Source organism: Carassius gibelio, chromosome B22 (genome assembly GCF_023724105.1).
Source record: "Carassius gibelio isolate Cgi1373 ecotype wild population from Czech Republic chromosome B22, carGib1.2-hapl.c, whole genome shotgun sequence".
NCBI classification, from domain to species: domain Eukaryota; kingdom Metazoa; phylum Chordata; class Actinopteri; order Cypriniformes; family Cyprinidae; genus Carassius; species Carassius gibelio.
In genome coordinates this window covers 8,461,691-8,483,532 of record NC_068417.1, presented here as the reverse complement: position 1 = coordinate 8,483,532, position 21,842 = coordinate 8,461,691, and the positions used below count along the sequence as shown (strand labels likewise).

The 21,842-nt window shown below is 39.0% G+C and overlaps 1 protein-coding gene across 16 annotated transcripts in view; it reads left to right on the top strand.

Annotated features, from left to right (window-relative positions):
• Positions 1-21,842, top strand: part of LOC127987450 (receptor-type tyrosine-protein phosphatase S) — a 190,140-nt gene that overhangs the window by 163,872 nt on the left and 4,426 nt on the right. For all 16 annotated transcript variants that reach the window (XM_052589784.1, XM_052589783.1, XM_052589787.1 and 13 more), the window contains 11 exons: positions 804-901; positions 2,716-2,839; positions 5,223-5,398; positions 6,947-7,066; positions 9,214-9,368; positions 11,324-11,609; positions 14,494-14,672; positions 14,764-14,890; positions 14,973-15,098; positions 17,120-17,274; positions 21,665-21,800. In XM_052589784.1, coding sequence (XP_052445744.1) covers positions 804-901; positions 2,716-2,839; positions 5,223-5,398; positions 6,947-7,066; positions 9,214-9,368; positions 11,324-11,609; positions 14,494-14,672; positions 14,764-14,890; positions 14,973-15,098; positions 17,120-17,274; positions 21,665-21,800 — 1,682 coding nt within the window. The remainder of the gene's footprint in view (positions 1-803; positions 902-2,715; positions 2,840-5,222; positions 5,399-6,946; positions 7,067-9,213; positions 9,369-11,323; positions 11,610-14,493; positions 14,673-14,763; positions 14,891-14,972; positions 15,099-17,119; positions 17,275-21,664; positions 21,801-21,842) is intronic.

The window sequence follows — 21,842 nt, the reverse complement described above, 5'->3', positions numbered from 1 at the left end:
AGCATGGTTAGATACACTTGGTTTAGGATAACATAGGGTTAGCCCTACAGGATACCAACAAGGATACCATTCCCCCATTCCAGATGCAATGTACATAGCTTCAGTCTTGTGAGCTTTTGGCCTTTTGTCTCGCCTTGGTAAAAAATAAGTTTTCAGATTTTGCATTTGATTAAATCTATTACATTTCAGCTCTGCAGACATGAACATATTTCTCAAGGGCAGATCTTTGAGGTTGTTTCAATTTATTGTTCCTATGACTCAGTTTGAAAAGGAGATTTGTTTGGTTTCACAAAGGCAATCAAGCGCATTTTTCCCCTTGTCTTAGCCTGCTGAGGACAGACGTATTGTTTAATCTTGCCAACCGAGTATATGAAGTATCCTCCTGCTTGTCATTTTAAGCTACAGCGTAGTGAAAAAGAAGAAATTTCATACTACAAAGCTATTATGAATCATTTGACCCGCTATAATTTTTGTAATTGGTCTGGGGTTTTTGTAGCACCTTAGCAATCGTCCTCAGGTCTTTACCTTCATATTGTCTGTATAAATGCAGCAGTTTTTCTGTATTAGGATAATCCTGATTGGTCCGATTGATGATGCAGAGCTCTGGCCTGGTCACACTGTGTCTTTAACATCACCCACTGTTCCTCACTCCAGTCCCCATCTCATTGTCTAACCTGCTTGTGTGTCTTCCCCTTCCCCAGTCCCGTTTTCTCCAACAACTTTTGGGGTTTGGCTTCTAACAGTCTTTCTTGGCCCCATTGGTCATTCTGACCTTATCTTTCTTTCTCCTGATTGGTGCACAGGTATGATGAACCACCCTCCTATACCCATCTCTGAGTTAGCCGAGCACACGGAGCTACTGAAGGCCAACGACAACCTGAAGCTCTCCCAGGAGTACGAGGTACTGCATATTATACAATTCGGATTGATACCCATTTAAAAAAAAAACACTTAATGGAGTGGGTTTTCTTGCTTAACAAATGACAGTGAATTGTTATTAGCGTTTACATGGCAGTTACTCACGTGCCACAGGGTTTTGCAGAAGGCGGATGCCTTGGATTGAACTGCTGGGCTAGTAAATGTAGTGGTTGCTGATTAGCCTTTGCTATTGCTGAATCAGCCTTCATTTGCATAGAGCAAATGTCGTCGTCCATCTTAAATTACAGCTTGCTACGGCAGCACCGCAATCAACACCCCCGGGGCTTAATGCTGTCTTAAATGGCTCCCAGCGTGAGCCAGACCTGATATCTCAGCAGGAACATGGGCACGCTTGAGTGGAGCCGACCCAACCCACTATCATTTTTGGGACATTGGTTTAGCATATAGATTAGCTTTAGCTGCATATGCTAACCAAATGACAAACGTCATTCATAAGCAACTAAGCCCGAGTAGTAGATTGTAGAATAGTTCGTTTCTGATCTCGTTGACCTGCAAAAAGGGAGTAAACAATATTATTATCTGGTAAAGTCAGCTTCTACCGGATATTAGTTGATCGTTTCAGAGTTACAAAAAGGAAAAGGAAAAGGAAAAGGAACGTGTTTGGGAATTGCTGCTCTAGAAGAAAAAAATAGAATGAATGTATTCATAATGTGTTAGCATGCTAAAAGTAGGTGCTAAATCACTAGCTGCATTTCAGTTATCCTTCAAATTGTGGAAATTGAAATTGCAAGTTGAAAATACACCTAATGGAAACGCATCAATTTTGCAAAAACTTTTGCCCATGTATAAGTGATGGAAGCTGATTTGAATCAGAAAAAGATGCTTGGTGCAAAGCATTTGTCAGATATGAGGATGTGGGTTGGTAGTTATGAAAAATGTGCTGTGATTTACCAAATTCCAGATTAAGTTATCATATTTCTGTCCATACGTGATCTGTTAGATCACTGCACAGTGTGGCATTTGGCTTGGAGGAGAACCAAACCAATCCAAGCTGTGCGTGTTGAAACCCACGGGCGGTTTGCAGGGTAGATGATAAGAGAGACAGGTTCGAGAGCACGGACAACCTGTGGAGGATCCGTGCTCTGTTATTTGTGCCTGTAATCATCACAGGGTAAACAGCTACATCAAATCCCTCATTGTGGGTTATTTAGTCCCAGTTTCAGCATGCAGAGACGGTCGCCTAAATGAAAACATCCCTCAAGCTAGAAGAGCTGGGACTGAGCCATTGCCCGAGAACAGGCTCTGAATCATAATGGAATACTAAATTACCCCGACAGGGAAATAGAATATTTATTCAGAAATTCTCATATTGGGAACGTTACGGCATTTATCTTGCTGGCGTCAGATAATTCACCCCCTCACAGGAAGGAACAGACTCTTTTATCAGCATTTCCTTTGCTATTATTCACTGTCCACGACAAAGCTACCTGGCCGAATGCTGGTGAATATTTAAACGATAGCAGACGGCTTTTAATTACACTTTAATGTGCGGCTGTGATTTCAGCAGGAGGACTTTTATCTTGTTGCTAATGTTTATCCAGGCTGCTTTGTGAAGGATCCTCGTTTCTCTATTTTCCCTAAGTTTTAGTCCTCCCAGGCCCCGTGGCCTCACTCAACCCTGCCTTTCTGAGTGTTGAACTCTCTGTTTTTCCACCTTCTTCTGATGTTCTAGCAGATGCAAACTCGATCTCTACTCTTATTAGTATTCATGCCAGGGATGCTGAGGGATTGGGAAAAGCCCTAAGGGTTGCTTCACTCCGTTTTCTCTTTCCACAGTCCATCGATCCGGGTCAGCAGTTCACCTGGGAGCATTCCAACCTGGAGGTCAACAAACCCAAGAACCGCTACGCCAACGTCATCGCCTACGACCACTCCCGCGTAATCCTGGCACCCATCGAAGGTCGGGCAGAACTGCGCACACACTGATTATTTGAAAGAAAAGCACTGCACCTGAAGGTTCCAGAATGACTGAACTTTGTTGTTGTCCACAGATGTGTCTGGCTATTTATCTGAGAAATGTATTTCAGTGCAAAGTCCTAAAATCATTCCAAAGAACCTGATAGGTCTAGGATGTGCATTTGGGAGATCCCCATCCATTTTAATGTCTTTATTATGTGTTTTTATAGTGTTTATCCTCAGAAATCAATTGGCTTTTTACCCTTCCCATGCAATTTTATCGTCTACACGTACAGGAAACAAGAGTCCGATAATTCACAAGCAGCTGAAATTAAACACGAATAGTATAGAGCACCGCCATATCCCAGAGTGTATTTGGTTAAGGTATAGAAGCTGTCGAGCTTTTGGAAGGAACAGTGGAAAATGGCAGAGATTCTGCAGTAATGTTGGTGAAACGCCCATCTTTTTTTATTTTTTATCTGAAGCCGACTGTCAATCCTCAATGCTCCTTTGTGCTATTTACATTTATGCACCCCCACCCAGGTTCCCTTCCTCGTCATCGCGTCACCTTGATTTTCGCCACAGTTCACCACGACCCAATTTAGTTGAGCAATAACGCGGCGTAACAGAATCATCACAAAGACAGCGCCCATAAATGCATAAATTAATCAAGTTCGAAATTTCCATTTTACAGTGCAGTGATTTCGCCATTAGACACAGCGGTGGAACAATTCATGCAGGCAGCCGTGCTCTGTTCACTTAGCTATGACTAAAGCGAAACAATCCTGCGATCGCATTGTGAGACAGGGAAGAGGCTTTTAATGGCATTCTTTTTCCCCCTGATTGCTAATTTTGCCTTTTTCTCCAACGTAGCGGAGGCTAGAAAATGAGCACGGCCAAGTGTTTCATTTTTCGTTGTTAAAGCACGTAAACAACAATTTAGCACCACGGGCCTGTGTTTGTGATTGAAGCTTTTGTGTTGGATAAACTGTACAATTAAATATGCCTCTCATAGGTTATTTGCCAGAGGTCTGAAGTGAGCGCGGACCCCGAGTGTAATTACAAGTGACTTGTTCCAGAGAATTAATGGCGCTTGCTCCTACTGGGGGATTTGAACAAACCCCTAACCTTAAGTGTTGAACTTTGTGTCATAATTTGTCCCTCGCTGTTTGTGCTACATACACAAATGACACATGAAATCATGCAGGCATTTAGATGTGTGGTGGATGATGAAATTATATTAGATTTACTCTAGACTTATTTTAAAGGAAAATAACATGTAAAGCTATAATTTTCAGTATCATTACCTCCAGTCATCAGTGTCACATGATCCTTAAGAAATCATTCTAACATGCTGATTTATAAGCAATTCATCTATACATTTCATTTTCACTTCCTGTAACTGCCTTGTTAAATTACCTCTATTATTATGAGAATTGTGAGAATTGCATATTACCAAAACTAAATAGCTTTAAGGTCCAGATCCAGAACCGGTACTAACCCTAAAGACCCGAAAATTCCAATTTCGAGGGCCATGGCCATATTTATGTGGTTTTGAGAGGTCTCAAGACCTAGACCGCAAGATTATTATCTAGCAGTGGCACACAAGGGCTTTACTTCTGTTCCCGCTGCCTCACCGATCCTGAGCTTAGGCAGGAGAATGTTTGGCTGCTTAATGGGAGATTTACTGCGGGCCGCCCAGAGCGATGGCAGAAAGAGAGCGAGACGGGGTCCGGCGTGGGTTCTGCTTGCTGATTTACTCCTAGTCCAGCCTAATTCCATCGTATAGCATCTGGTCCTAAATCAGTTGCAGTGGATGCTGTTGGCCGGCCCTCAGAGAGCTAGACAGGGCTGAAAAAGCTGGAAGGAAGTGAGAAAAAGCTGCGAAGGGGCTTGATGGCTTTTCTTTCATGGGGATTATTTTCTGTGATGGATATCTGTCACAAGCTCTGCAATAGCCTCTTACCAGACTGTGACTGTATATCATGTTATTGGAGCTGCAAGTTTTTCACAAGTTAAGAGACTCGCACAACAACATCGTCAGCCATTTTGGAACTGTCTAGAAACAGGGGTATAAAACCACACTTTTGAATGTAATGTTAGTCATGTTTTCTTGCACCAGAAACATCTGTAGTGTATTTTACAAGAAGTTTGCATGTGCACTGAGGGCTGTTTTACACAATACATGTCAATTTATCAATGTAAATGGTTATATGTTCATGATTTGCTGATAGTTCTGTATCATAAACGCTGCGTTAGCTTTGTGTTATGTAACAATCGCATCAGTCAAAATCCTGCTTTTTCATGTAACTTCCCTTGAAAAGCAAACATGTCTGTCAATCCGGCTCTAACTTTCACAGTTATTAACCTTCTTACTTCGTTTCAAGGTATCACAGGCAGCGACTACATCAATGCTAACTACATTGATGGCTACAGGAAGCAGAACGCATACATAGCCACACAGGGACCGCTGCCAGAGACCTTCGGAGACTTTTGGAGAATGGTGTGGGAGCAACGAGCCGCCACCGTGGTCATGATGACCAGACTGGAAGAGAAGTCAAGGGTGAGGCTAAACAAAAACAATTTAGCTCTTATTAGCTCTTTTTAAAAGCTAATAAGCTGTATTGCTTCCTGTCTTCCAATGTAGCAAACTATCAGAAATGGGGCCTTATATTGGAATAATCTGGAATACAATACATTGGTCTCACAAAAATATCCTATATGAGAGAATATTGAATTAGCATTTTGCTAAGCTAACAACATGATCCTCACAGGCATAAAAAAAAAATTTCAGTACAAGAAAATAATTGGTAAAATGTTCAATTTTTTATTTTGTAAATATTGGTTTTCAGTGCATTCTGGGATTGTCTTCTCCACAGAAAAGCACATTCAGTTTTGCCAAAAGAATGTATCTTTCATTATGAAACAACCTTAACATCTGGAGCGTGCCGGTAATGTCTTAAAAAAACTGTCTGGCTAGGCAGCTCACTAGGTTGTGGAAGGGAGCTAATAGTCCCTAAGAAGATAATAGGCCGTCTCTTTTAGTCTTGTTAAAAAGACTGAGCTTCATACTGAACAAATTGACATTATTCCAGTTGAAATGCCATTGCCGGTTGAGTGGGTGAGCAGAAAGGATGGAGAAAAATGGAGAGAAATAAGGAAAGGGCTCTCCGATAACAACCAGGAATCATCTCTCGGCTCTATCGGGGGGCAGTTCGGCCCATTTACCACCAAAAATGGAGTGCGAGACAGAAAGAAGAAGTCAAGAATCCCTCATCTTGAAGACTCCCTCATCCGTGACGTCTGGAAGTTCATCGAAGACGATTTCCGTCACACCCTAGACTGTCAGGCTCAGCAAACTCCGTCAATATCTCAGGACACCCCCTCTCACTCTCTCTCACCATCTTAGCAGGCGCCACATGGCATATTAGAGCTCTGTCAGATGCGATCAGAGTGAGCAGTTCAATCTGCAGCATAAGTGCAAAAAAAGCATTAAACCTGCACATTTTTGAAGCAGGGAGCTGTCACATCACATCAGGGCACGGGGGGGGCGGCCCGACAGCTCGCCATGCTCCATATTGAGTGCATCTTCACAGCAGGCCAGGGCAGGTCTGTCAATGTGCCAGGTGTCGGACGAGGGAAGAAAAACATTATGCCTGGGTAACTGATGTGACGTGGGTAGACGGGAAGGGTTTGAGATTCCAGGTGTGAACCCCCAGAACGGAGTCTTTATTTATGAATCAGTTCGGAGACTGTTAGGAGTCTTACTTCTTCTCATGTCAAAAATCCAAATAAAGTTAATGTCTTTGTAAAGGGCTCCCAGACAATTATTTGATTCAATCTTGGTGGGATTTAGTTCAATAGCACCGTAATTCTTCAGCACACTGAAATTCAGAAGGTATTTGCATAGAGATATCCGAGTCAACGACCTCCAGAAAAGACCGCTAAACCCATAGGAGCATTGCCTTAGCAATGCAAAAGGTTGTGGGTTTGATTCCCAGGGAACACATGTTAGGTAAAAATTGTTAGCCTGAATGCCCTTTGGATAAAAGCAATTCAATTCAGTACATGAAAGATATAAAGTTTATTAACGTTCACTCACCCTCTGCAGATAAAGTGTGACCAGTACTGGCCGAGTAGAGGGACGGAGACCTACGGTATGATCCAAGTGACGCTCCTGGACACTATCGAACTCGCCACTTTCTGTGTGCGCACCTTCTCTCTACACAAGGTAAGACTTTTAGGTAACCTCAGTTTGAACAGTTTCAGCTACAGCAGGGGTGACTAATCCTGCTCCCGAAGGCCCAACACCCTACAGAGTTTAGCTTCAACCCTAATTGGGGATAGTTCACCCAAAATTTTAATTGCTCCATTATTTACAAGAATTTGTAAAAAAAAAAAAAAAAAAAAAAATGGTTTTCGATATAAGCTAAAAGGAGTCTGGTTATCCTTTGTTGTTATCAAAACTTTGTTCTTCTCAAGCATATTCTTACCAGAGCTTGCACTATATCTACATGCAACTTCATCATCTGAAACGCCACTTTCTCATGAGCGTGCATATGTAAGTTAGCGAAAACTGGAGATTACCGTTTAAAGTTTTGAATATTTATATTTTTCTCACACAAATGCATCAATTCACTTCAGAAGGTCTTTATTAACCCCCTGAGTCATAAAGAGCATATTTTTTATGATGGATGGATGCACTTTTTTGGGGGCTTCAAAATATTGGCCCATTATTGAATTTGGATAGGCCAAATTCATATACACCTAGGATTGTTTGAGGGTGAGTAAATTATAGGTTATTTTTTTATTTATTTGGGGTGAATTGTTCGCAACTTCCAGGCAAATTCTACAAGACCTTGGCTTTTCAGGAGCAGGATTGGACACCCCAGTCTACAATGGGTGTTTCTGATCAAATGTACTCCCTTTCCTAGGAACACTTTGCTTTAGATGTTCTCAAGAGTTTATCGTTGTGCATGGGCCTCTTATTTCCCTGTGGACCCTAGAGCAGACACATTACACAGTTTGGCTTTCAGACTCTGACAAACATACACAAACCAGGATGATTGCAAACGGGAAAATTTTTCTGAAACCCTCCTAGTGTTCTCATCTCGACTGCGTACATCAACACACACGCCTGTTTTTTATAATCTCCTCATTCCACATCCATCATCTTTTAATGCTACGCCTGCCAAAGAGAGGCACTTAGCTAAGTGGCCAAAGCAAAACGACTCCATGCAAAATTGGCATCCCAGACGGCGCAGCGGTCAAGTAAACATGAAGTGGTTGGGAGCGAGGGAGAGAAGTAGAGAAGGGTCAGCCAGTTGCACAGTCAGACCGTAACATGAATTAAAATGGATTGAGCTTTTACTGTAGTGAAGGGCGCCCGTAAGACACAAACAGAAGCATTGATTAAAGAGAGACTGTCGTACAGAGCATGAAAAGCATGCTTATGGTTACGGGATGAAGCTTTTGTTTAAATCCCCTGAAAAGAGAAATGAGATCTCTTCAACATCTCAATTGATTCTCCTAGACAGCACAGAGAGTTATTGGATCTTTGTCCCAGTAATCCACTAGTTTCAGAAGAGATCACCTGAGCAATTAAATTGTCTTGCGCTTCGCTGGTCTTCGCATGGCTCTTTTCTCTCTTTTACTGGAGGGACATCTTCGAATACAGATGAGGTGTGTTTTGTTGCACCACAGTTGTTGTATTGCATTGCTAGGCTTGAATAGTCAGAGTTTGCTTACAACCCTTACACACACACTTGCTGGAACAGCGAGGTGTATTTATGTGTGCGCATATCATGCAGTCTCACACACACAGTCAACCCAGAGTCATGAATTCTTAAAGACAATCCTGCACAAGCCCATTCACTGCGGAGAAACAGCCTGCAGAAGACAGACAGAGGAAGAAAAAAAAAGTATCTGGCAAAACTGGGCCAGTTTGCTCTCAATTACATCGTTTATTTATTCATTTATTCAAAAGGAGCCTCTGTTGGAACAGCAGCGACATTGAAATGCAAAACCTCCCTTTAAAGACGTCCAAGATGAGAAATAAATGCTAGCAGCGAGAACTAGCAGGACGCTGATGTCTCTCCCTCTTCTTAACCAAATCTCCTCTGTGGCAGACATGTTCCTGGCTGCCTTGTTTTGTTGAAATACACTGTAGAAGACGTTTTGGTGACACAAGGCGATTCCCGAACATAGCATATTTATGACACTGACATGTAAGAACCTTGAACTACTAGACAACTCCATGATCTCATGCTTACATGATTAAATCATGCATTGCTGGAACAAGGGCAAGATTTATCACCGGTAAGATTTATTCTTGTGCATTCATGCAACTTGGCGTCAAAGCACTTGCTCTTGTTTCAGAATGGTTCCAGTGAAAAGCGAGAGGTTCGCCAGTTCCAGTTCACCGCCTGGCCGGACCACGGCGTTCCCGAGTACCCCACTCCATTCCTGGCCTTCCTCAGGAGGGTGAAGACCTGCAATCCACCGGACGCTGGCCCCATCATCGCCCACTGCAGGTCTGAACCCAGCTCCTACTTGTCAAGACTAAAAGCCTTCTAATTTGAAAAAACTTAAAACAATCTTCAATTAAATGCATTATAATAAATGTCATATTTCCCTGTGCCCTTTACCTGAGCAAGTATGAAATTGAATAAATTTTCAAACACTAAAATCTAAATTAAATGTATTATTATTATTATTATTAATTTCTTCTTTTTTTATTTTATACTTTGATGAAGAGACATCACAGCCGCTGGGTTATTAGGTTATTTGGGTGCTGTTACTTTAAAGCTCCTATGACATGAAAATTTCTGAGGTTTTTTAACATTAATATGAGTTCCCCTAGCCTGTATATGGTTCCCAAGTTTCTAGAAATTTTAATCTGTGTAAATCGAGATTTTGCTATCTTTCTCTGCCTTTGAGAAAATGGAAGCTCAACCGGGCTGATCTTGAATCTCCTCCTTGTGAAGTTGTAAGGAGAAAGGTTACCTCCCCTTTCTCTGCTTTGCCCGCCCAAATATTTACATATAATTCAGTCGCAATGTCAGCACAGGCGTTTCAAACAGACTTTTATGATATGGATTCGACAGCACCGCCACAAACAGTGAGTAACAGTGCTCATTAATGCCTGATCTGTGATCAGTGATTTCTGATGTGTAGCTAATTATTCAAGTTCACACAGACTTACTTTCTAAATTGTTTAATACTGTTTATGTAACAGTGAATGAAGCCAGTGACTAAACGATCAACTTCACGTTGTTTCTCTTAGTAGCATGAAACAAATCTGTTATTTAAATTGTGATTTTACTACAGAGAGCGATCAAAAATAGCTCCCTTTATTTTTTCGGAGCGGTCACACATCGCGAGTATATCTGCACACTTGCCCAAACTGCCGTTACAATGAATGACGCTGTTATGCTTCACAACAAAGCTGTCTTACTGTATTCATGTGTTTGCTGTTAGTTGTGGTGAAAGCATTTTGTGAGAGAAAACGTGTTGCAATAATGACGAGATCACTGCATCCAGGCGATAAACAGACTCTGTCTACTCAATGCTCATCACTGCAGCCTTTCATGTGATGGGAAAAGATCGAAAAAATAATTATATAATCAACACTTCCATGATTCGTTAATCTCGACAGCTGTAATAGTAAAATATATATATATATATATATAAATATATATATATATTTGAGAGGGGTTCCACATGTAATACGCATTTCGTATGCAAAGATGTCAGCCAATCACAACAGTTGTCGGTTACTCGGAGTCTCGCAGCAGACACGCCCCTTAAAACAAAGTAATCAAGCCAGAGGGCTCATATCAGGATATAAAAATGCTTTTTATTTCTAAATTTTTAATGTAAATAGCATACTAACAATATAAATACACCTAAGGAAACATTAAAAAGCATTTAAAGAAAAGGAAATAATACATGTCATGGGACCTTTAAGAGCTGCCACTGCTGAAAGTGATGTGGATCGGACATGCATGCTCTTAGTTTCATTTGCATGTTAATATAAAATATATATATAGGCTACAGCGTGTGCTGCAGTATTTGTGTGTGCAATTGAAGAGCACGCGCTATATTCATAGTCTAACAGCTGACAGGACAGGATAATTCATTTTTACTGAGATATGGCCCGACAACATCTCATCTGACTGTTGTTTTATTGAAGCTCCTCATCACCTGTACAGTTTCTGCCCTTATTTGACTCATACCTTGTGCTGACGTCTGAAGAGTCTCCCATTTGTGGTCAAAAGTTATTCCGTGTCTAAATAAATGCAGTTCTTGTTAAGAAAAAAATAATAGATAGAAGCAGCAGTTGTGAGTGAGGAGGCCAACCCTAGCTCCACCCCTGTATTTACTGGATTAAAAAATGTTAATGCCGTTAAACTGGAAAAATTCGGCACCTGAGAAACCAAGAAACCAAACTCTCCTGCAATTTTCATCTCTGACTCTGTGTTTTCAGTGCTGGTGTGGGCCGCACAGGCTGCTTCATCGTGATTGACGCCATGCTAGAGCGCATCAAGCACGAGAAGACGGTGGACATCTACGGTCACGTGACCCTCATGCGCTCCCAGAGGAACTACATGGTGCAGACAGAAGACCAGTACAGCTTCATCCATGATGCCCTCCTGGAGGCCGTCGCATGTGGGAATACAGAGGTGGCGGCACGAAGCCTCTTCTCCTACATCCAGAAGCTGGCGCAGGTGGAGACCGGAGAGCACGTTAGTGGCATGGAGCTGGAGTTTAAGGTAACCGCAAGACACATGAAAATATGAGTATGTTTATTGTGTTGCAACTAGTCATCTTTAATTACATCTTGTCAGATAATCTTGAAAATGTTGTTGTGGAGGGCACAAGAGCATCGAACGTGCCAGATAGAGCCTCTAGTAACAATCAACACCTCTTGGCAGCATGTTTTGTTACTGTAGACACAGATGTGAAAGTCTAGTTGTGACAGAGACGACGGAAAGTTGAAGAGAGCCAGAGAGGGATTGTGGGAAGGGTAATTAACGCCCGATGAAGGCGGATGTTGAGGAGAAGTGATGTGCTCACTAATGAGCAGAGAGGGACTGTGGGTTGTATTTGGCGACTGAAACACTCCTGCAGGTTTCTGGCCTCCAAGACCTTGAAAAGCTCTCCTTCTTTCCAGTTTTTTTGCTCTTTAGCCTGGAACAAAGTAATCCTCACCAAGTCAGGGAGAAGCATTGGAAGCATTAGCGAGGTGGCAAACCAATTAATTTAACGATGGGACCTGGCAGCATTTCTATTTTTAAAAATCGTATTAAAGTTCTTTCAGTGAGTAGCGTTGTCAAACGTGCTATTTTAGAAATCGAGTTGTGCCAGAGATTGTCTGACTATAGGGAGATGAGAGGGTCCGTATTACTTAATATTGGAGAACTTGTAACTTGGATCATGTGTGCCTTTAATAACCAGTCACATTACAGCCTTAACGTCAATGAATATCCGCAACACTCAAACATCGTTTACAGATACTGTAGGAATGAATGATAATGCCATAAGCTGAAGCCATCTGTCGCAAAAAGTCAGTGACTACTCTTATAAAACAGCATTTTTTTTTCTTGGTAAACTCTAAAAAAGTTAAATCCAAAAGTATTGTTTAGTTTAAAACATGTTGAAGATTAGAAGATAGGCTGTCGATTCATTTAATGATAAGCCGTTTCCTTTAAAAAGCTGTTTATTCGGCATAGTGAAGCCTCCTTTCTGTTACCATTAGCCATTTCACTTTTTTGGCTAAAGGTTGCAGGTTTACCTTTACCGTGGGTTTGGTTGTGCATCTGGTGTTGCTAAAGCAAGGCTAGCAATGTCCAATTCATGAGATCATCAAACTAGATGATGTCTAAATTGCTTTGCAAACTGCTCAGAAATGTTCCTTGTGAAAAAATCTGAAGTAGCATCAATATAGCAAGAGAAGTTTAGCAAAGCATCAATTCTAGGCAGAAAATTAAATAGCAACGTGCTACGATTTCGAATTAAGCAGCTAGAGGTATGATAAGATGGCAAAAAAATCAATTAGTGATGTAAATTAGCAGTATGCAATAAAGTCTTCTAACTAGTTAGCTAAAGAGCTAACTGGAAAAAAAAACAGAAAAGGTTGTTTTGACCATTTAGAGCTTTTGTTATGTAATCAGAGATTATAAACTAACACATAATTTATGACTTTTATTTGTCACATTTACATGGTTAGCATGAGGGATAGAAACGTTCCCAACACAATGACAGTGTAAGTGCTAATAAGATACCTACAGGGCTAACCATGTCACAAAACCCGCTAAACCAGCCAAAGTGTGTATGTGCGCATGCTTATGATTTCAACAGCTCGGTTCATTTCTGGCGCTTCCCACCGGAATGCCTCATGCCCTTCCAGGTCCCTCTTTGAAAGCTACTCAAAGGAAAGACAAACACCCAGTGGCTGCTTCTGAAAGAAAGAGAAAAAAAGACTAGGCCTGGAGCGGGAACTGAATGGATTTATAACCGGGCGAAGGCATTACCTGGCGAAACAGAAGAGAGAATGTGCGGCACAGTTTCTAGATGTGCCAGGCTCGTCCAGTTAAAAGGAGAAAATGCTTCCAGACAACTGACCTAGAAAGCGGAGAAGAATTACGCATTCTGTGGCTCAGTTGATGTTAATTGATGGTTACAAGCTCTAATTTGGATCATGACACGAGAGTACAAGGTGTATGTGCGCGTACAAAACGGTGGTGTCCAGTCAGAATATGAATAAAAAGAGCCTTCCTAAAAGTGACAGTGACCCATTACACCAAAGTTCTTTCCAATTGTTTCAGAGAAGGGTTTCATGCCACCCGATGGATGAAAAATGGGGGTTTTGGTAATTATAACAGCAACAAGCATTGACAGGTTTCCTGCGAGCACACGTAAACTGGGTCACCCAGTCTCGCCCATTTATAAACAGTCTGAAACTGAGAAATAATAGAGGCATTACACCAAAAATAAAGGGTCAGAACGGTTAAACGATTGTCTGAGATTCCCATGCAGCAAGTAATGTCCTTCAAGGCTAAATATCCAAAGTAAACTCTATTTAAAAGATTCATTTTTCTCCATATAGTGGTTTTGCGAGGTTAATTTGTCGACTTTGTACTTTGGTTCAAAAAAGTAAGGTAGGGGAAAAAACTAGGTGCGTTTCCATTACAGACTTTTACAAAACGTTTGCAATATTTTATAAATGCTGATTAAAAAAGAAAAACTTCAGAACTTATGGCATTTCCATTTGGTCTTTACTTCCGCCTACATCACACGTGCATGTTTGCATAATGCATGAGTTCGAGCTAGTGCAAGACGAGCATTTGTGTTTAAAAAGTATATGACTGGGTTCATGTAGAGCCGTTTGAAGCTGCAATGAAACTGCAGTTTGGACCTTCAACCCATTGGCCAACATTGAAGTCCACTATTTGGAGAAAAATCCTGGAATTTTTTCTCAAAAATGTGTTTTAAACTAAAGAAAGAAAGACATGAATATATTGGATGACATAGAGGTGAATAGATTATGAGGAAATGTTTATGCTTGAAGTGAACTAATCCTTTCAGCTGTAAATGTTTGGAGTTTTAGAGATTGGCTTGGATTTATCAATCGTCTTTCTCTTTCTCTTCCCACAGCGTTTGGCGAACTCCAAAGCCCATACGTCCAGATTCATAAGTGCCAATCTGCCATGCAACAAATTTAAAAACCGGCTAGTCAACATCATGCCCTATGAGACCACTCGAGTGTGCCTGCAGCCCATCAGAGGACTGGAGGGGTCCGACTATATCAACTCCAGCTTCATTGATGGATACAGGTACTACAACAGCGACAAAGTGACCCAAAGTTGTTAATTTTGTCCATTTTAGCACCTTGATTCACAGAGACTTACTTTCTCTTTGCTGTAGACAACAGAGGGCTTATATAGCCACTCAGGGCCCATTAGCGGAGACCACTGAAGACTTCTGGAGGATGTTGTGGGAGAACAACTCTACAATTGTTGTGATGCTGACCAAACTGAGGGAGATGGGACGAGTGAGTGTCCCTCTTCTTTAAATCCAATGGCTTTCAGCTTCCAGATCATGTCATTTAATGATGTTTTTGTGTGTTTTCACAGGAAAAGTGTCACCAGTACTGGCCAGCGGAGCGCTCCGCTAGATATCAATACTTTGTGGTGGATCCCATGGCGGAGTACAACATGCCGCAGTATATCCTCAGAGAGTTCAAAGTGACAGATGCTCGGGTGAGTCCTGAAGTAAAACAATAATATATTGGCTACTGAATGATTTCCATCTTCATTTACCTTTTGTAAGACTTTTGCATGGTACCTCGATGTGTTATTTTGGGGCGTTTCTTGGAAATACAATTGACTACCATAAAGTATCCTTGGTATTTCCAAGATTATCATGGTATTAGCATGGGATGTATCCAAAAACACAGTATTACCATGGTGCCATGTATGAAATCATCGAAATACTGTAGTACTTTGATATTGTGGTATTAAACTTTACATACCCTGGTACTCCAAGGCAGAATACCAAGTTTTCTTCAAAATTTATTGTGTTTTCTTGGCATCATAAGGGAAAAACATGGTAATGCCACAGTATTTTCCTGTATACCATAGTATTGAGTGATTACCACATTTATATGTCTTTGTATTTATATGTATGTTATTATCATGACATATATCTAATAAAAATGAAAAATAATGTGGTGAAAACATTAATATTATTATTTATGTGTATATTATTTACATTAAATATTTATTTTATATAAAAACACAATAAAATGTTTATAGTTTAGCAATTCTATATTAATATAAGAATTTAACTTGAATTATATTTTGAGTATTTTAATTTCTTATATGTGTATATATTGATTATTTTGTATACATTATAATATTTTATCATGTACATCATGCGGTAAAAACATGGTAATACTATGGTATATTATTATTTATTTATATAAAATATATATATAAATATAAGCCAAGCAATATTTACCTGCATGTTTGCATTTATATTTTTAGCATTATTACATTATATAATAGTTTTTATTTAATTATTATTTTTATTATATTTAAGAACGTCATTAATAGTATTTAGTAAATTTAATAATTTCTTAATAATAATCAAAAATCACTATTGACTGTAAATATTGACGTATATTGTGGCATAAAAACAAGGTTATACCATGCCTCAAAAATATTTTTTTTCTAGCGTTTCAGAAGCACATCTTGCAGATTTATATCATTAACAAAGTGCTTTTGGTAAAAATTATGCCGTTCAATATTGTTCTTTATCTATTCTGAGCTAAAATACTGTTAGCTGTCTTATAATCGTGTTTCCCATGAGTCTCAGCTATAGGTCTTCCTCTAGACATGTCTGAATATCCCATCAAGAGAGCGAACACTAGCAGAACCGCTCTCTTAACTACTTCACCCCTCATCAGTCGAGTTGCCTTTCCGGCAAACCTCTAAAGCGAAACACTCTGACAGTCGACACATGAACACGAGAGGACGGGCCCAAGACAAAATGAGCATCCCGAGCGTCACTCATTCCAGCCGAGCACTTTAATTGTGATTGAATCATCCAGGCCGGCTCTCCAGTAATCAGACTGCAGCAAGAATCAAAGAGAGCTTTAATCAGAGCCGACTGGAGGAGGCGGGGCCTGGGCCGAGGCATGATGGGATACCACCATGCTGGCTTTTGCAGGAAACAAGTCACGTATTTAATCACACAATTGGACACACATCACTCGGCCCTGTAGTGTGTGCGCAGAGTTCAGTCCTGCCGTCTTCTTTCACCCTTCTTATGTTGCAGCAAAAACGAACTGCACATGCAAACAAAAACCAAAGACACCAGCATTAGGAGACAGGAATCTAGAGGAGTTTCTGTTTTGTGTCTGCTGTGTAACGTTTGTGATCCAGAAACCTCGTTGTTGGACTGTGGTTAAGTGTGTTTGATCTGCCGGACTCTGACTGTAGGGATGAGTGAATATCTCCAGCCCTTTCGGCTTTAATTGTGCCCGGTTCTGCCTGAGCTTCCCTTCGATCGCTTGTTTCTCTGTCCTGGCCGTCGCTCTCCACTCCATCCATCAGGGTTTCTCCAGCCCATCGATTAGCAGCACAGTCACTCCGGCCGGTTAAATCCCGTATCGGCACGCCTCCGTCCAGATGAAGCCATCCATCCACTGCTGTTGTGTGCAGTGAAGGATTGTGGGAATGAAAGAGACTGACGCTTGGTGTTTGTGTTTATCTCTCAGGACGGCCAGTCCAGGACCGTGCGGCAGTTCCAGTTCACCGATTGGCCGGAGCAGGGCGTTCCTAAATCAGGAGAGGGCTTCATTGACTTCATCGGACAGGTGCATAAAACTAAGGAGCAGTTTGGACAGGACGGGCCCATTTCTGTCCACTGCAGGTGAGGAAGCATCCCGTCGCCCTTTCAGCTGAGCACATAAACACACATATACAGTGGCATGCCAAAGTTTGGGCACCGCTTGCAGAATCTGTGAAAATGTGAATATTTTTATCAAAATAAGAGAGATCAAATTAAATGCATGTTATATTTTATTTAGTACTGTCCTGAGTAAGATATTGTACATAAAAGATATTAACATGTAGTCCACAAGACAAAAAAGAATTGCTGAAATTATAAAAAAAAAAAAACGTTCAAAAGTTTGTGAACCCTTGGTTCTTAGTACTGTGTTCTGTTACCTGATGATCCTCGACTGTCTTTCTGTTTTGTGATGGTTGTGCATGAGTCCCTTGTTTGTTCTGAACAGTTAAACTGAGCAGCGTTCTCCAGAAAAATCTTTAAGCTCCTGCTGATTCTTCAGTTTTCCAGCATCTTTGCATATTTGAACCCTTTCCAGCAGTGACTTTATGATTTTGAGATGCATCTTACTACACTGAGGACATTTGAGGGACTCAAACACAACTATTTAAAAAGATTCAAACATTCACTGATGCTCCAGAAGGAAACAAGATGCATTAAGAGCTGGGGGGTGAAAACTTTTGGAATTTGAAGATCAAGGTAAATTGTACTTAATTTGTGTACCTGGAAACATACAAGTATCTTCTGTTGCTTACGAAGGCCTAGAGGAACTAAATTGGAAAAAAAAATATTTCAACAAAATAAGACAAATGTGGACATTTTCATCTGGTTCAAAAGTTTTCACACCCTCACACAGCTCTTAATGCATCTTGTTTCCTTCTGGAGCATCAGTGAACGTTTGAATCTTTTTAAATAGTTGTGTTTGAGTCCCTCAAATGTCCTCAGTGTGAACAGATGGATCTCAAAATCATAAAGTCACTGCTGGAAAGGGTTTAAATAAAAAATAACATGCATTTAGTATGATCTCTCTTTTGATAAAATTATGCATATTTTCACAGATTCTGCAAGGGGTTCCCAAACTTTCCAATGCCACTGTACTGTATATATTTATTACAGTCATTTTTACACGCACATATACATTTCTTCTTCTTTTTTGGAACTAGCAGTGCATTATACAGATAATGTTGGGTTCATGGATCTCGATCATTCAACACCAATACAAATGTGCCTGTGAATTAAATTAAATGATATCATCATTCAGGAGATGCTGATTTTTGGGGTCAAACACCTATATTTGGTGTTTCTGGAGCTACAGGAATTTGATGTCTATCTCTTGTTTTTCTCTCTCATCCGTCTCTCGGTCTCTCGGTCTTCAGCTTGTGCTTCATGTGGCGCCGCGGCTCCTTCAAAGAGACGTTTTTATGCTGTCTTTGGTCTTTTTTCTGATCTTGACTGCATTGCATCATCTTGTTTTCCAGGAAAAATATCCAAACATTTTAAAACCAAGATACATTTATTTGAGAAGCAAAAATAGCAGACGTATTTTTCCCACACAAATGTATCAAAGTTAAGTAAGTTTTTTCTTAAAACAAGAACAAATATCAGCCAATAGGGTTAGAAAATATAATCTAATTTCTCCTTTGAGTGAAGTTGATTTTTCTGACTATTTGTTCTCGTTTTAAGCTTAAACTCACTTCATTTTGATCAATCCTTCAGAAAAGAGCACTTAATATCTTGCTTCTCAAGTAAATGTTGTTTGATTTATGAATGTTTAGATATTTGTACTGGACACTAAATAAATTCTTTTGACAAACAAAACGAAAAAGAAAAGAGTTTGAGAAATAAGTGTAAATATATATATATATAAAAAAATAAACTCTATAGTAAGATTATTAGATTATATCTTCATAATGTATCATTAAAAAATATTTTTTTAATTATATATGTTTTTTTCAACTTCTATAAAATATATAATTAAAATATATAAAATATTAAGAACACATTTTTATATAATTATATATAATAAGGATAATATATAATCGTTTTATATGTTAATACTATAATATTATTAATGGATTACTTGAAATATTGAATAATTTATTCTACATTATTTATTATAAAATTATTTACATTTTACATTTATATAAAACCTTTAAATATAATAAAAAATTTAATTATTATTAAGAATATAGCAAGAATTTTATATAATTATATAATAATGATACTTTTACTGTGTGTGTAGCAATAAAATAATATTAATAGTAATTGTTACACTAATTTATTATACTGATAATAAATCTATTGTAATAAAATAAATATTTTTTAATGTATATAAAGAGAGAGAGAGAGAATAAAGTATTTAAAGTAATTCATATTATTGTGTCATAACATTTTACTTCTTTAGTAAATATAATTTGATTTATGAATCTTTAAATATTTATCCTAGAAAATGACAAAAATACTGAAGAAAATCCTGTTTTGCAGTAGGCCTATATGAGAAAAATAAATGGACGCTTAATTAAAATTATTAAACACAAATTTAAAGCTGAATTTATTTTGTCTTAAGAATGTTTTCCCACTGAGTTATTGATTTTTGCAGGAAACGCTCTTTACATTTGGTTCTTTTGTCTTGGACGATGGTTGACAGTTTTCAACTCCTCCTTTAATCTTCCTCTCTCTCTTTCTCTCTCCATCCATCCATCCATCTCTCCCCCAGATTTCATATCTAATAGAGCCACATGGTTTTGTCATTAATTGCATGATTACGTTGACTGAATGGAAGTGTAAATCCTCTCATTCAGCGCGTCTTCACGCCTGTCAGATCTGAAAGTCTATCTATTTAACCAGCGCTTGGGCTGAAGTCTGAGAGCGGAGCCACTTCTTTCTTTCTCCTCCTTTCTTCAGCCTCCTTTCTGGAGGATTCTGGCAGCTCGGACGGACAGAAACGTCAAAAGCGTTTTGTTTTCCTGACAGTCACCGTCGAGAGACTCCCAAGTGCTTTTTCATTAGATTCCCCGACTCTCCCTGCGAGGTTACATCATTACAACGCCGTGCTGTGATTGGTTCCTTGTCTCAGCCAATCAGAGGCCTCCGTTAGATGCTTTCCCGAGCCGTTTGTCACGTTTGATTCCCAAGTGGAGGCGAAGGGAGAAATAAGCCCGTTGTCATATCAATTATTGTTGGCTTGGTGAAATCGCTCGCCACCAAAGCAGCTTATGAAGCAGCCTTGAAAAATCAGACTTTAGACTCGTCTATTTGAAGCGCTGTCATGGCGAGACGAGCTTAAAGCGCACGTTTGTTCGAACTGAATGAGTCTGATTTATTCTGCTGCTGTTTAGATAGATGGCTATAGCGTGAATACAGAATAGTATACTAGCCAGGGCTTTAAAAATAGTGTAGTATACAGTATGTGTAATGTGCAAGAGCACACTGTGTGGAAAACTGTATCCCACAATGCACTTGAGCTTCCCCTTACAGTGTGATGAAGGAATGGACATAATGCTATGATTTTTTTTATGTAAATCTCCCAGAATTATTATTTTATTAGACTAATCACACAAATATCTAATTCCAAAATTCATTTATTGTTTATAAATACTTGAATTAAACTTGTAGTATTGAGTATGAGTTTTTTTTTTGTTCGTAAAATTTCAACGCTACTAATTTATTTAATATTTTATTAATCTGTAATATTTTTATTTTATTTTATTTATCATGAATTAGAAATTGATTAAACTCAGGAAAATAGTGTACCTTTGAGTTTTTGTTTTAATTGTTGTTTATTTATTGTTCTTTTATTATTTTTATATTTTATAATTTATTATTGATATATAATTTTCTTAGACCAACCACATCTTCTTAAATAACAAAATCACATTTATTAATTTTTTTATTTTTTTATTTTTTTTTAGATTCAACTAGTATTTTATTAGTTATTGTTTGTTTTTAAATATTTGATTAATGTTTTGTTATTCTTTTATTTATTATTTATTATTAATTGAATAAACTGGTGAAAATTGTGAAGATTTTGTTTTCAAATCCACATTTTTATTTTTGTTTGTTTGTTTGTTGTTCTTTTATTATTTTTATTTTATTATTTATTGTAGTTATATTACTTTCTTAGACCAACCACACCTTCTTTTATTACCAAAATCAAAAATTTCATTTTTAGATAATTGGATTAAACCAATATTTTACGAGTTGTAGTTTGTTTTTGTATCTGATTTTGATTTGTATTTTGATTTAATTTATTATTTATTATAAATTGATTAAACTTGTGTACTAATATTTAGTAGTTTTGAGTTGTGTTTTTATTTTCAAATCCACTTATTTATTTATATTTAACATTAAATCAGGGTGATTGGTTTATGACCATTTATGCTAACAAACTGACCCTTTTCCACTGCACCATCATCAGTTTCACAAAGTTTCACAGAGCCCTTTTTAACACAAGCTTGTGTTTTCCTCAATGCAGCGCCGGTGTGGGCCGGACCGGGGTCTTCATCACACTAAGCATCGTGCTGGAGCGGATGCGCTACGAGGGTGTGGTGGATATCTTTCAGACGGTCAAAATGCTGAGAACGCAACGGCCAGCAATGGTGCAAACAGAGGTGAGAGTCCAGAGCATCTGTTTTACGACAGATTGTCTTGTT